At 43.1% G+C, this 12947-nt stretch overlaps 1 protein-coding gene across 3 annotated transcripts in view; it reads left to right on the top strand.

Moving 5' to 3' along the window:
• The window catches only part of PCNX3 (pecanex 3), a 707803-nt gene that overhangs the window by 85000 nt on the left and 609856 nt on the right, over window positions 1-12947 (top strand). For all 3 annotated transcript variants that reach the window (XM_069207883.1, XM_069207884.1, XM_069207882.1), the window contains exon 6: window positions 7346-8980. In XM_069207883.1, the coding sequence (XP_069063984.1) occupies window positions 7346-8980 (1635 nt within the window). The remainder of the gene's footprint in view (window positions 1-7345; window positions 8981-12947) is intronic.

Genomic DNA, 12947 nt, shown 5'->3' with positions numbered 1-12947 from the left:
AGCAGGACGCAGCAACAGACGCTTCTGCTGTGCTGGAAAAATAGAATACTTAGATGATCCGCTAACGTTCAAAGACTGGGAGTTTTACTGTGCAATGGTGAGTAGATTGACATCAATTGTAATTTAAGGATTAGTCACTTTAAATATTTGCAGTAAATGTACTAATCTCCTCGCCAGCTATGCAGATTTGGATGCGCTCTGCAGTCGCTGCCATATAATGGAAGCAGACTTTCTACATTTGGCTGGGACCTGCAGCTCTGTACAGGTGACCCAGGCCCCATCAACAATGGTGATGGAAAATGTGCCTTGACCCCTCAAGTGTGTCTTCTTAGCCTTGTTAAACCGCTCCAACCAACTAATCCGAAATTAGTAGCGCTAGCAATGCTGTTAGCCAAAAGGAGAGTAGCTATTCATTGGGATGGTAGAATACCATCCAAATTAGATATGTGGTTAAAAGACCTGTCCTAGTGTAGGGATCAACTGGACTATTATGCAGAAGAACTTCCTCAAGCCTGAGGCCCAGAAATGTGTGGCTCATTCACCACATATCTTTTATCGTCAGTAAACTGTGACATAGGCAGCTATACCTATTTTGAATGTTCGTACAACCATATGATGTTTCATATGATACGGTATGCATTATAACTGATAAGTGCAATAATTGGTGGAAGTGATGGCAATATGTTGCAACTATTTTGTTCAAGGTTATAGTCTCATAAAATCTAACAAAAATAATAATAAAAAGTGTACATCAGGTTACTTTTTCCAGCTATCTCTAGACTTTAATCACTTCTCAAATAGCATAGTAAAATAATTCTTGAAGGACCTCTTCTGTTAGATTTATCTTCATGCAGATTATTCACCTTCTAAATATTTCTTTCCAGACTCACCTATGAATGTTACATCATTGGAACATATGGAGTAGCAACTCATGAGCTGTTCTAGTTTACCTCTTTTTTCCACGCCGTATTGACTTATTCCGGCGCTTTTTGTGTTTGATGGACAAGAAAATTCTTAGTGTGTTACTAATTCAAATGTCTGTACAGAAGGCCACTAGGCTACAAACCCTGTGGAAGGTGCCACAAGAAAATGTTTGTTGGATTCCCATGTCCTCTGCAAATGTTGGCTTTGGTCGAAACATGATGCCACAGACTGCAGTACCTGTGCATCTAAAGGCCATTGGAAAGCAGGAAGCCAAGCTATTTTTAGCTAAAACCAGCAGGGAGACTCCAAAGTGCTCTCTGTCCCCTAAAGTTGAGTCACCCTCCTGGGATCGTTCTCCTACGAGATCTTGCCACACGACGCAAATCATCATATGAAGGATTAGTCCTTCTCCCTCAAGGAAACAATCGTGCCCTCTGGACGGTTTAGTGTTATCATCAAGCAAGACCTTTGTGCCCTAAAACATAAGACCAGAGTTGCCAGGTCCAAAAGCCGACCCTACTCTGGTTGTGGCATTCCACCTTTTGGTCTGATTCTTTCAGGCTGACTGGGCACTCTCCAAGCGAGAAACTGTTCTTTTGAGGTTTGTGGCTCTGGCAACTCTGACCACGATGCTGCGCCTCCATGGACCCCCTTCACATAAGACGGAGTCTAAAATGGCAAAAGCACCATACCCTGTATGCGCAGCTCCTATTTGACAAAGATGTCATTTACGGAGTTAACCGGCCAAAGAGTTGATGGAGAAAGATATGCTCTGTATAGCAAAAAAAGATCCAGGTCAATTTTATTGCTAAACCTGATTGTAAACACCTCCCAGAGTTCTGTGGGTTTCCTGTTAGTATGAGATCTTCATTTCAGATTCATGCAGGATGATGGCTCAGAAACTGATCACTTCCTGCCACCTGATGATATGGATGGTAGCATATACATGGACTTAAAAAAGAAATTCCAGTGGCCTAGATACTTCACCAGAATTTGAGATTTCCCATCCAGCTTTGAGTAGGTTATATCTTTTACATCGGACGTTCAGAAGATGTAGGAAGTGTCTCTTCTAGACTCTGGACCTTACAGTTAATAACTTTCAGACTCTATGAAAAAAAAAAAAAAATTCTCATAGTCACTGGTGGACAGGCTGCTGGAGGATTGTTTGCTCTACTTCTGGTTACTGCTGTTCATTCTCTGGGCAGTTTTATCATTGCGTTGGTATGCCTAAACACATTCCATTGGTTTCTCAGGAGATATCCAGACTAGGCTTATGGACATGCCCTTTGACGATGAGCAGATATTCATAGACAAGGCTGACCGAGAAGGTGACTGTTCCCTCGAAAGCATAAAAAAGTAATCCTGGACCCCTTTACATAGCACACCCAGCATGCCATTTCCATCAACAGAGACAAATGTTTCCTGACTATTCCAATATTGTACAATCTCAACCAATTTAGCCATCTCAACATGGCCAAATGTCACAGCAGTCATATTCTGCTTTCGAGCAGAGTTAAATGTAATTGGTGACCTCACGAGCAGCAGCAGCAAATCCACCTCCCACTAACTTGTCTGGGTTCCTACACTTAGCAAACTCTTGGATTCCACCCTCTCATGACATCTTCCAACATGGAAGGTCTCCCAGTTTCTCAACATTTAGGAGGAGATAATTGCAGATTTATGGGTCATCCAGCTAATCCCCTTAGCCTGTGCCCTTCTTTTCCTTTCTTCCACCCCTTCCCTCAGAATGTGTTCTCTGCCTCAAGTCTTGATCCTAGAGGCAGAGATTCTAAACTTGCTGGATAAGGTGACCATAGAGATAGTGCTACCTGAAAGAGGGTAGGTCAAGGAATTTACTCTTTACTTCTTGAACATGAAGAAGGACTGAGCTGGAGCTCTGGCTTGCATCTCTCCCTTCTTTCTGATTCTGTTCATTTGGTAGGACTAATTCAAAATGCTGTCACTGAGCCAATTCAATCTCAACATTTGGACTTAAAGCATCCCCTTCTATCTTTATGAAGGTGCTGGAGGGTTTAGAGGCTTCCCTGTGACAGTCAGGAATTCATGTGTTTCTGACTTGCTAGCAAAGTCCCAGATGCTGATTAAGGAACATCACTAGCAGACAATGATTCTCCTCCACAAACTGGGATTTACCGTCAGTGCCCAAGAGCTCATCACTTGCAGACAGAGGCTGACCTTGAATTGAACATAATTTATGCACCTCAAGTTAAGGCCTTTCCTCCTCCACCTGAGTGGATGTGAATAATTAGGTGATGATTCTTGTATGTCCGACCTAAGCTTGGTTTCCAGTTCAGCAGGTCTTCTGCCTCCTAGGCATGATAGCCTTCTACATCCTGTCAGTATGTCCTACCAGATGTGATGGACTCCTGCAGCTGCTACAGGAACCGCCCATTCACACCCCTGCAGGCTTTGATTACGTTGGTCATGGATTCACCCTTGCTGGACTGGGGTGCTCCTCTTGGGGGACATGTAGGGCTTTTGATCCGTGTCTGAGAAGCATCTGTATATAAACGTGTTAGAGCTGATGGTGGTCCTTCTTCTGCTGATGGTCTTTCGCTACTGGCCCTTATATTAGCCAACGGGGCAGTGCGGAGTTATGGGTCCTAGGTTGGGAGGTGAATTAGTCTGTAGAAGTAGGTTCAGTGACTAGGTTAATGCGACAGCCTTCCCTCTTTGTAAGATTGGATGCTCAGTTTGGAGGACCACAGATAGGAGCTACAGCATGAAGTGATGGAGGCAATGTTCTCCAGATTGGGGCTTCCATTCTTGAATCGCTTCTCCAGAGTCAGGGACAGGAAGCGTCCTAAGTTCTGTGCTTTATACTTTCTCTGGTTGGTTCCCTGAGGATCCCTCCTATTTCATTGGTTATCAGGCCTGCTATAGCCATTCCCAGTTTACCTCTTCTGTGCAAAGTATTGCAGAAAGTGCAGAAGGATCAGGCACTGCTGGTTTTAAAATCCTCAGGCTGGGTAGGTAGGGTCTGATTCAGTGAGTGGCCTCCTGTTACCCTGCTGCCTATAGTAGAACTTCTCTCACAGAAAAACGGTCAGGACCTCCACTTCAAATACTGTGCCTGCACATGTGCAGATTGATCGGTGCAAGCTAGAATAGTTTTGCAGTTTAATAAAGTTGCAGACGTCATTGTGGCAGTAAAAAAGCAGGCTACCAAATCCATTTGTGCAGACCACTAGAGCATAAATACTCAGGGATAAGTCACCTTTACATGTCACAGTCAAGACATATTGATGTTTTTACTGTCACTAAAACGTGGTTTCTAAATGTTTTGCCTTGCTTGTGTGTCCTGAATCTCAGTTTATTGTTCTTCAGTGGAATTTGATTTTTTTAATTGATATTCTAAATGGCATTTTGGAGTCTATGCACAGTATCCTGGTTCAGCTTCTTACTCCAAACACTGTTCTGTTTGTGCCAATTACTTCTACTCATAGGGTCGAAAAACGTCAGTTACTCTGTCGGTCCACCTTCTACATGGAGAAGGTGGTCCTTTGCATCTACCCATCCTCCTTATCCAAGGTGGTTTGTGCATATGGGCGAGTTTACTTCCTTGTTTCTTACCTCCTCCACACCTAACCAAGGAGGAGGAACAGTTGTCAACATCTGCCAGGCAGCAGAGTTGGTCCTCCTTGCATACTTTTGCCAAGTAAAACTGCCTCATGCTTCAGGCACTCTGCGACTGGTACTTTGCCTGCACATTTGCGTTTCTTACCTTGAGTTGCATGCTAATGGGTGTTTTGAGCATGGTAGACAATAGTAGGCCACATTTACTGTTCTAACTCCAGTCGTAGAATATTTCGGGAACATGCAGTGCTGCCTCAACTCGTCCAGGAAACTTAAGCTATTCTAACTACACTCCTGGAATATTTTGGAGAAAGGTACAACGTTCCAGAGTGTTTTACATAAGGGTTACAAGTAGTACTTTTGCATTGTGGAGAGTACTGCCCTGAGGTCCTGGTAAAAAAATGTGAATATTTTTGCCCATGCTGTGTTGCGTTCCTTCTTTGATTTTCCAGCAACACTTAATCCCATCTCCTCATAAGTGGAGTTATGCATTAATAGGGCATGGGATGCATCCGTAAGGTGAGAAATCTGCAGGAAGATGCATTCGTTGGAAGGCCTTCAAATTCATTTGGTTACCTTTGGTAATTAGATGTTTATTGGATACATAATCTTCCAGCAGAATCCTCAACGCCCTACCTTTTCCCCAACTAATTGGTGCTGATAAAGTTCTAAGATGTGAAAAGTCATCCTGGGCTGTATTTTTCTTCTTGGTTGTGGCTCTTTTCTTGTGTATGCACTTCAATGGAGCATGGATGAAGTATCAGAAACTTACACCATTGCACTGGTTGGCAACTAATGTACTCTGGAGGTGTGCGCTTGAAGGTAAGCGGTAACTGGATCCTGCATTGCACTACTGGGCGGAGCTGAGGAAATGTTTTCTGGTCAGGAGCCTTGAAAGGAGTACGGTAAATAATCTGCGGTAATATTAAAGTAGGTAACTTTTTCTCATACATTTTTTTTCCCCATCTAATAAAAAAAATGCACTACTGCAACACAATCCTAGTTGCTGTCCTTGAAGATTCACTTGAATGCGTAGACTCGTTCACCCTTCAAATATGGTCATGAAAGTCAGTGTTTCTTCTAGCCATAATATCTAGAAGGCACATTCATGCAATTCAGGAGTTCTTATTTAAACTGCCTTACTTGACACTTTCAGCAAATTCTTGATTCTTGCTTAAAGTCCCTAAGTCGGTCCCAATGTAAGTTCATAGGAGGAAATAAAATTCATTGCCTAGCATTTTTCCTCTTTTTTTTTTTTAATAACTGTTATTAAAAATAAATGTTAAAGTATCTCAATAGAGGTAGAAGCCCCTCAATAGAGATAGAAGCCTCACAAATAGTTAACCATTATGTGTATATCCACATGCTCAGTATTTTACATATCATATTCAAAACACCTGCATTTTATCTTCAACAAAGATTTTTTGTTTTGTTTATTACATCAATAGGACTAAAGACTTGGAAATCAGGCTCATCTATTATGGATTTTTTTATTTTATTTTAAGCAAAGCATTGTTTGCCAGATTACAGCTTGGATCCCCTCCTGTCATGTAAAAGCTGGGATTGCTCTCAGACACTGGAGACGAGCATTAAGGACAAATGTAAAGCAGCAGTTGGGCTTCTTGCCATACTTACTGTTTAATTAATCATAATTCTGGCATGTGAATCTGTGGAAATTGCAAGAAAAAGTTATTTATCGGTTACTATGGTTCATAGCAGTATCTTTCATAGATTACATGCACCTGCCCTCCTTCCTGTTCATGAAGCTACTAGTAGTCTCCTAGACAATCAATACAAATCTGACATTTGCTACCTCTGAGGAGGGTTGTCGCTCTTAATTTCTCCAAGTTTTTGACTGGAGTTTGGGTTTTCATAATGAGGTGGATGGACTATAAGTGCTCTATGGCCATTTCAGTTTCATTTGTTGAATTTGTAGAGTGTGAACATTTACTTCTGTGGAGTTCCTAGCCTGATTTTGGGGAATACTTGAATGTGAATAATGTGAATCGCTGAAAGATACAGATGCTGGAGAACTGTAAATACAGAAAATAAACATCTTAAGTTGTGAAATAATGAGAAAGGGAATTTATTACTATTTATTAATATTCTGTAGTAATTTAGGTTGATAAATCAACTTCATCACTGTAGGAAGGGGTGTATGGCACAGTACAGAGAGAAGATTGAGAATCTGTATAGTAAAACAGGAGAGGGACCTTTCCCTTTGCCAACTTTTACAGATTTAGACTTTGAAATCCTTGTAATTGTGGTTGGTCAATACTTATAGAGATTCCCCCAGAAAAGGAAGTGGTGAGGACTTTCGTCTGTGTCTAAGGTGAGCTAAAAGAAAGCGTTATAGGTATGCAGCAGATAATCTCAAAGGGATTTGAAAGCTAATATGTAATTAGTAAAGGATACAAAATAATTGCCTGCAATCTATTATATGTAACAAGTCAGAAGACACTGGTGCCATAGCAAGATTGCTTTACTGAATATCCTTTTACAGTCAAAACTGAAAAAGTACTGAAAGTCTGATCTCTAAGGGAAATTGTTCATTACAGTACTTGTATCCCCAAGCCAGTCTTTTCCAGCAAGTGGAAGTTATTATTGGAATCCCTTTGATTTGCTTAAGACTGAATGTTCAAAGATTGCTGATTGTTAGTTGAGATTGCTGAATGTTAGTAAGTAATGAGCAAGAAAGATGTAATCTTTTGTTGTCTTGTGAATTTTAAAGACCTTGAATCTAAGGATAACTGTGGTTTTAAAGTTTTGCGCATGAACCCATGAGCTGAGAAGCAGATTTTCACTGTATCTTTCTCCTTTTCAGTTGGTGATTACCAGCTTCGGCCTCCTGGTATCACTGTGCCAGGTGAGGTTCCATCTCTCCAAGACCTGGACCAGTATAGCACCATTGCAGGCAAAAGCCTCTCCTCCCTCCCTGTCAAAAAGACCCAGTCCATACATAGTACAGATTCGTCAGACCAGTCACCGGTAAGTGGAAGGCCCCGGGACAGCAGGTCACCAGCAGTAACAACCCTCCAACAGGCAGCGAGCTGGCACGCCAGTGAATCAGAAAGCATTGCTGACACCCCAATGAGCCCACTAATTAAGAGCAGCCTGAGTGCAGAACTGAGCGAAGGTTTCCTTAACTTCTCCATGACCAACAGAAACATACTGAGAACTAGTAGCCGAAAGGAGAAACGCCGATCTGGAAATTACAAGCCCCTGGACCATAAAGGCTCCTCAGAGGGCCTTGAGAGTGCTGTCCCAAAGAAAGCAGGATCCTCAGACAGTTGTTTCAGTGGAACGGATAAGGAAACCCCCAGCACACTCAGCAGTTACAAAAGTGAAAAGACGAACTCCACACATTTGGATAGCCCATCATTTGGCCATAACAGCAGGCCAGCAGGCATGGTCTGTTCAGAGCATCTCGTAGGTGGGGATGCCTCACACACTGCAGCGACTAGGGAGGAAAGTGATACAGATGCATTGTCAGACAGTGAGCTTCTGAAATCTCCTGAGGATGAAGACTGCGGTGTATTGAATGGCTTTGCTAGTCAGAATGAGGACACACAAAACACATTGGAATCCTTTGACACTGTGACTCAGTCAGACACGTTGATAGATCATGGGGCTGAAAATGCTCCAGACGAAAGGGCGAAAGATTCTGAACCTCCACGCACGAGCAGAGACTTACAAAGTGAGCTAAGGACAGAAAGTTTGGGGAAAGACGCTGGGTGTCTTGTATTCTCAGAACCCATATTGGCATCACTTACAAACCTGCCAGAAATGGAGCAGGTTGTACGCCCAAAAGATTTGAACATTTTGCGGCAAGGTTCAGGGCACAAATCTGGCAGACGGAAACCCTCCCGCAGACATGGAAGTGGAAGTTTTGATTGTGCTTACCACCAGGAATATGCACCCGTGCGGACTATCCTGGATGCCAAAGCATACAGTGAGACATTTTTTGAGGATGAAGACTCCAGTGATGCCAGTGACATTAGTCGGACATCCAGCATACGCTCCCAACGCAACTACAGTAGTGACAGTTCCTCCAGCACTTCATGCTACTCCCCTGAAATGGAGCGTCAGGCCACACAGCAGCGCAAACGGAGGGCCCCTAAAACGGAGCTAGACCCCACTCACCCAGAAGGGGGCCCAGCCAAAAGGACGTACGCCCATAGGACGTCAAGCACTGCCAGTGCAAAAACACATGCTCGTGTTCTAAGCATGGACGGGGGTGCATCAACAGCTACCAATCTGGGGGAGTCGTTGAAGCCAGCAGCCACTGATGGTGGTAGGGTTCTGACTTTATCAAAGTCTGACCTGGAGTCCAGGGTCGGGGACTTTTCCACCCAGGAATGTTTTGCACACCGACTGGAATCTCTTGGAGGTTCATGGGGTCATTCGGCCAATCAACCAGGCTGGAGAGGAGAGCTTTTGGAGGAGGGTGCCATGGGAGGTAAGTGTTGCTGATATTTATTGTTCAAAATGATGATGCTCCTGCCTAGTTTGTCTTCAGCCCACCCCGGTATTGAGACTTTTCTGGAGGCCAACAGTTGCATCACCAAGTTAGTAATAGATATGGATCATGCTATCCATCAAAACATTTGTCAATGAATGGAGTCATTCAGCTGCTGATGTTATTTGCCCACAAAAGAACTATTATTACTCTGTTTGTACTGGTCATAAATTGACCTATTAAATGATTGCAGTTATATTAATCTTTGGAACAGTTCTGTTTGTGAAGGTGATCAATTTGATCTGTCGTGGATTTGGTAATTGATACAGCAGTTAACCCCTCAGGGGTGTTAGTTACACATAGAGCATTTTCCCTGAGTTATTGTTTAAGGATGGATTCATTTGGTCCCTGAGGTATAAGCAGTGGATATAGCCATTCCTTTCCTCGGCTATTAGTAATAGCATAAGATATTCCTTCCCTGGAGTGTTAATAATGTTGAGAGCCAGTCTGCCCGTTAGAAATGAGTAATGACGTGCACAATGAACTCACTACAGTATTCGTAATGGATAGAGCTATTACTTCCCTGAAGTATTAGTGATCAACCATAATAATCCTATTGTATTAGTTTTGTGAATATCACTGAGATATGTTAGTTATGGCCCAAGCCAAGAATCTCTCTGTGCTAGGAATAGGTGGAGCCCTTTTATCCATGGAGTGATAGTAAAAGATTGAGTCATTCTGAATAGTTATCCTTAACATATTAGGAATAGTAAAGCATGGATTTTTGTTTCTTGTTTTGGGATATTAATCAAGAAGAGAACAATTCTGTAATTAGGATCTTGATAACGGATAGTGTCTGAGGTATTCACATCAGATGGAGTCAGTTTGTCCTTGATCTTTTAGTAATCGATGGAGCTATTACTTCGATAGGGGTGTTATTAATTGATAGAGCCCTTCTATGATTAGGTTTTTAGAAATAGATTCAGTTTGTATAGTTTAACTCTATTAAAACCCCAAGGTTTTTGTAAAAATATTGAGCCAAGTGTTTCCTGGCATGTTAGAAAAGAACAGACTTGCTCTGTCTGAAGGATGATATTAAAAGAAAGGCTTATGGTCTCTGGTGGTGTTAGACTGTATTATGTTATTGAATCCTTAGGGTATTAGATTTGGAACAAACCATTAAGTCTCAAGGGTCGTTCACAGCGGAAAGATTTGTTTGAGTTTTCAGATGTTATTTGTAAGAAGGACAATTCCAGCCTGATTATTATAGTCCATAGGGTTTCTTAGGTTTTCACATTAAGAATAGCCACTCAAAGTCTCATCTCCTGAAGAAGAGATGGCCTGTTTCTAGGCTGACTTAATAATTGGGAACATTACTTTTTAGGGGCTGTGACTGATAATTGAGAGTGCAAGCACATTACCACTGGTGTGATCCTTGGATAGTGTAATTGGCAAGCTATTGCGCTCTGGATGTGTTAGTAATGGACAGATTTGTTTATCGCTTGAGGTGTTAGTTAAGCAATAAGTGTCCTTTTTAGGTCGAGCGTGCATGGCTTTCACCTATTGTAAGATTTGTGGGCTTCTAACCATGCCCACCGCATGCCCTTCACTTTCAATCGTTGGTGGGCTTGCCTTTCAAAAATCCTTTATTATTGTTGGTAAATGCTTACATTTGTTACCGCCTTGTAGACTGTCCCTGTTACATGGATAATTGAATGTGTGCCGATAAGTTTGACTGTGATTGAACTTCTTTTTTTTTTTTTTTTTCTTTTGAGTCTCTCCTTCTGGCTTATGCTCAGGGTGGCAGTGGCGCTTTAAATCTGCTCGTTTATATCAACTGTTTTACTTTTAATTTTCAATTTAAGTGGCAATAAAAAAAATCCAGTTAAGAATTTACAACGCTAATAGCTCTAACTCAAGCTAATACGAGACCGATTGCATTGTAAATGCTTGTTTTTTTCGTCCTCATATGCCAGCAGAGACAGTACGTCACACCAAAAGGTGTCCATTGACCATTCACCATTATCACTGCTGTATCTCAGAAGTAGGCGAGAAACAAAGGATAGAAGGTGGGAGCCCTTGTACACCACTTCACATCTGCAAGTTAGGCTTCTTTGTAGGACCAGTGGAAACTCTGTTGCTCTCATTCGATAGAATGCACTTTTTCCAATCATCTTTCCTCTACCCGCTACTCTTAAGACCAAATCCACTTTACAAACTTTGTCCACTGATTTTACGCAACTCCCAAGAGCCGGTGGGCTTCAACCAGTATATACAACATTCCCTCCTCGCCAACAAAATAAGACAGAAAGGCAGGCATTTCTCTCTGTGTGATGTGCACAAACCATTTTGAATATGCATCCCAAACAGAATCAGGAGGGGGCTCGTGATTTGTTCACCAAAACCCCCAGAAATCTCTCAACACACTTTCCTTAAAGCTGCTCAGCTTGCGGCAAGACACAAACATATGACTATCATCCGCCTTTTCTTTCCTGCATTGATTACAACAGGGGAGGGCACCTACAGCAACTCTTGCCCTTTTCTTGAGTGAGATAGTCTGTGCCAGGATATATATATATGTTCGATGGCATGTGTAGCTGCAGATACACATGCTGTGCACATCCCGCCATCTGGTGTTGGGCTCGGAGTGTTACAAGTTGTTTTTCTTCGAAGAAGTCTTTTCGAGTCACGAGACCGAGGGACTCCTCCCATTTCGACTCCATTGCGCATGGGTGTCGACTCCATCTTAGATTGTTTTTTTTTCCGCCATCGGGTTCGGACGTGTTCCTTTTCGCTCCGTGTTTCGGGTCGGAAAGTTAGTTAGAATCTCTGAAAAAACGTCAGTATTGTTTGCGTTCGGTATCGGGTTAGTTACAACAGATCGACACCGAATTTAGAAGAGTTCCGGTGGCCCTTCGGGGTTTTTTCGATCCCCCGTCAGGGCCTGGTCGGCCCGGCCACGTGTGAATTCAAGGCTGATGGAACGGACCCCATTCCGCTTCTGTCCAAAATGCCATAACAAGTATCTGTATACGGATCAGCATCTGGTCTGTAACTTGTGCTTTTCCCCAGAGCACAAGGAAGATACTTGTGAGGCCTGTCAAGCGTTTCGGTCCAGAAAGACGTTAAGAGACCGAAGAGCCAGAAGACTGCAGATGGCGTCGACGCCGACAGAACAAGAGCGTTTCGAGGAAGAAGAGGAAGCTTTCTCTATCCACGAATCGGACTCGGAAGAGCTCGAGGCCGAAGAAACGCCAAAAACCGTGAGTAAGACGTCGAAACATAAGACTCACGAGAAGTCAACAAGAGCCCAGGGGACGCCACCGCCAACAGGCCATGGCTTAACCCAAAAAGCGGTGACCGAGCCAAGGCACCGAAAAAGGGCACGCTGGTGTCGAAGTCATCCGACTCCGGTCGAGATACCGCCACACAGCAATCTCGGACCCGAGACATCGGCTCTGAGAAATTTCGCCACCGTGACAGGGGCACCGAACAAATTCGGCACCGAGACACCACCATGCCGAAAATTACAAAGGTTTCTTCGGAGCCTAAAAAGACCTCCGAAAAAGTTTCGGTTCCGAAACATCCAGCCTCGGAGCCGAGAACAGGTTCCTACACAGAGGAACAAGGATTAGCCTCACAAATGAAAAAACATAGATTTGGAGAGGAACTTCAAGCTGTAGAGCCAAACTATACTCAAAGGAGGCTCCACATTCATCAAGACACAGGGAAGATAACCACTCTTCCTCCAATTAAAACAAAAAGAAAACTTGCCTTTCACGAAAAGGACAAGGAGCCACAGGCAAAGGTGGCAAAGAAAACAACTCCACCACCTTCTCCACCACCATCAGTGCACACATCACCAGTAGCAACTCCTCCACTGATTCACTCACCGACTCATACTGCCATGAGTCAAGATGATCCCGATGCATGGGACCTTTACGATGCTCCAGTATCGGACCACAGC

The sequence above is a fragment of the Pleurodeles waltl genome, chromosome 9 (genome assembly GCF_031143425.1).
Source record: "Pleurodeles waltl isolate 20211129_DDA chromosome 9, aPleWal1.hap1.20221129, whole genome shotgun sequence".
Classification (NCBI taxonomy): Eukaryota; Metazoa; Chordata; class Amphibia; order Caudata; family Salamandridae; genus Pleurodeles; species Pleurodeles waltl.
Note: the sequence above shows the minus strand (reverse complement) of the source record. Positions and strands in the feature narration are given on the sequence as shown.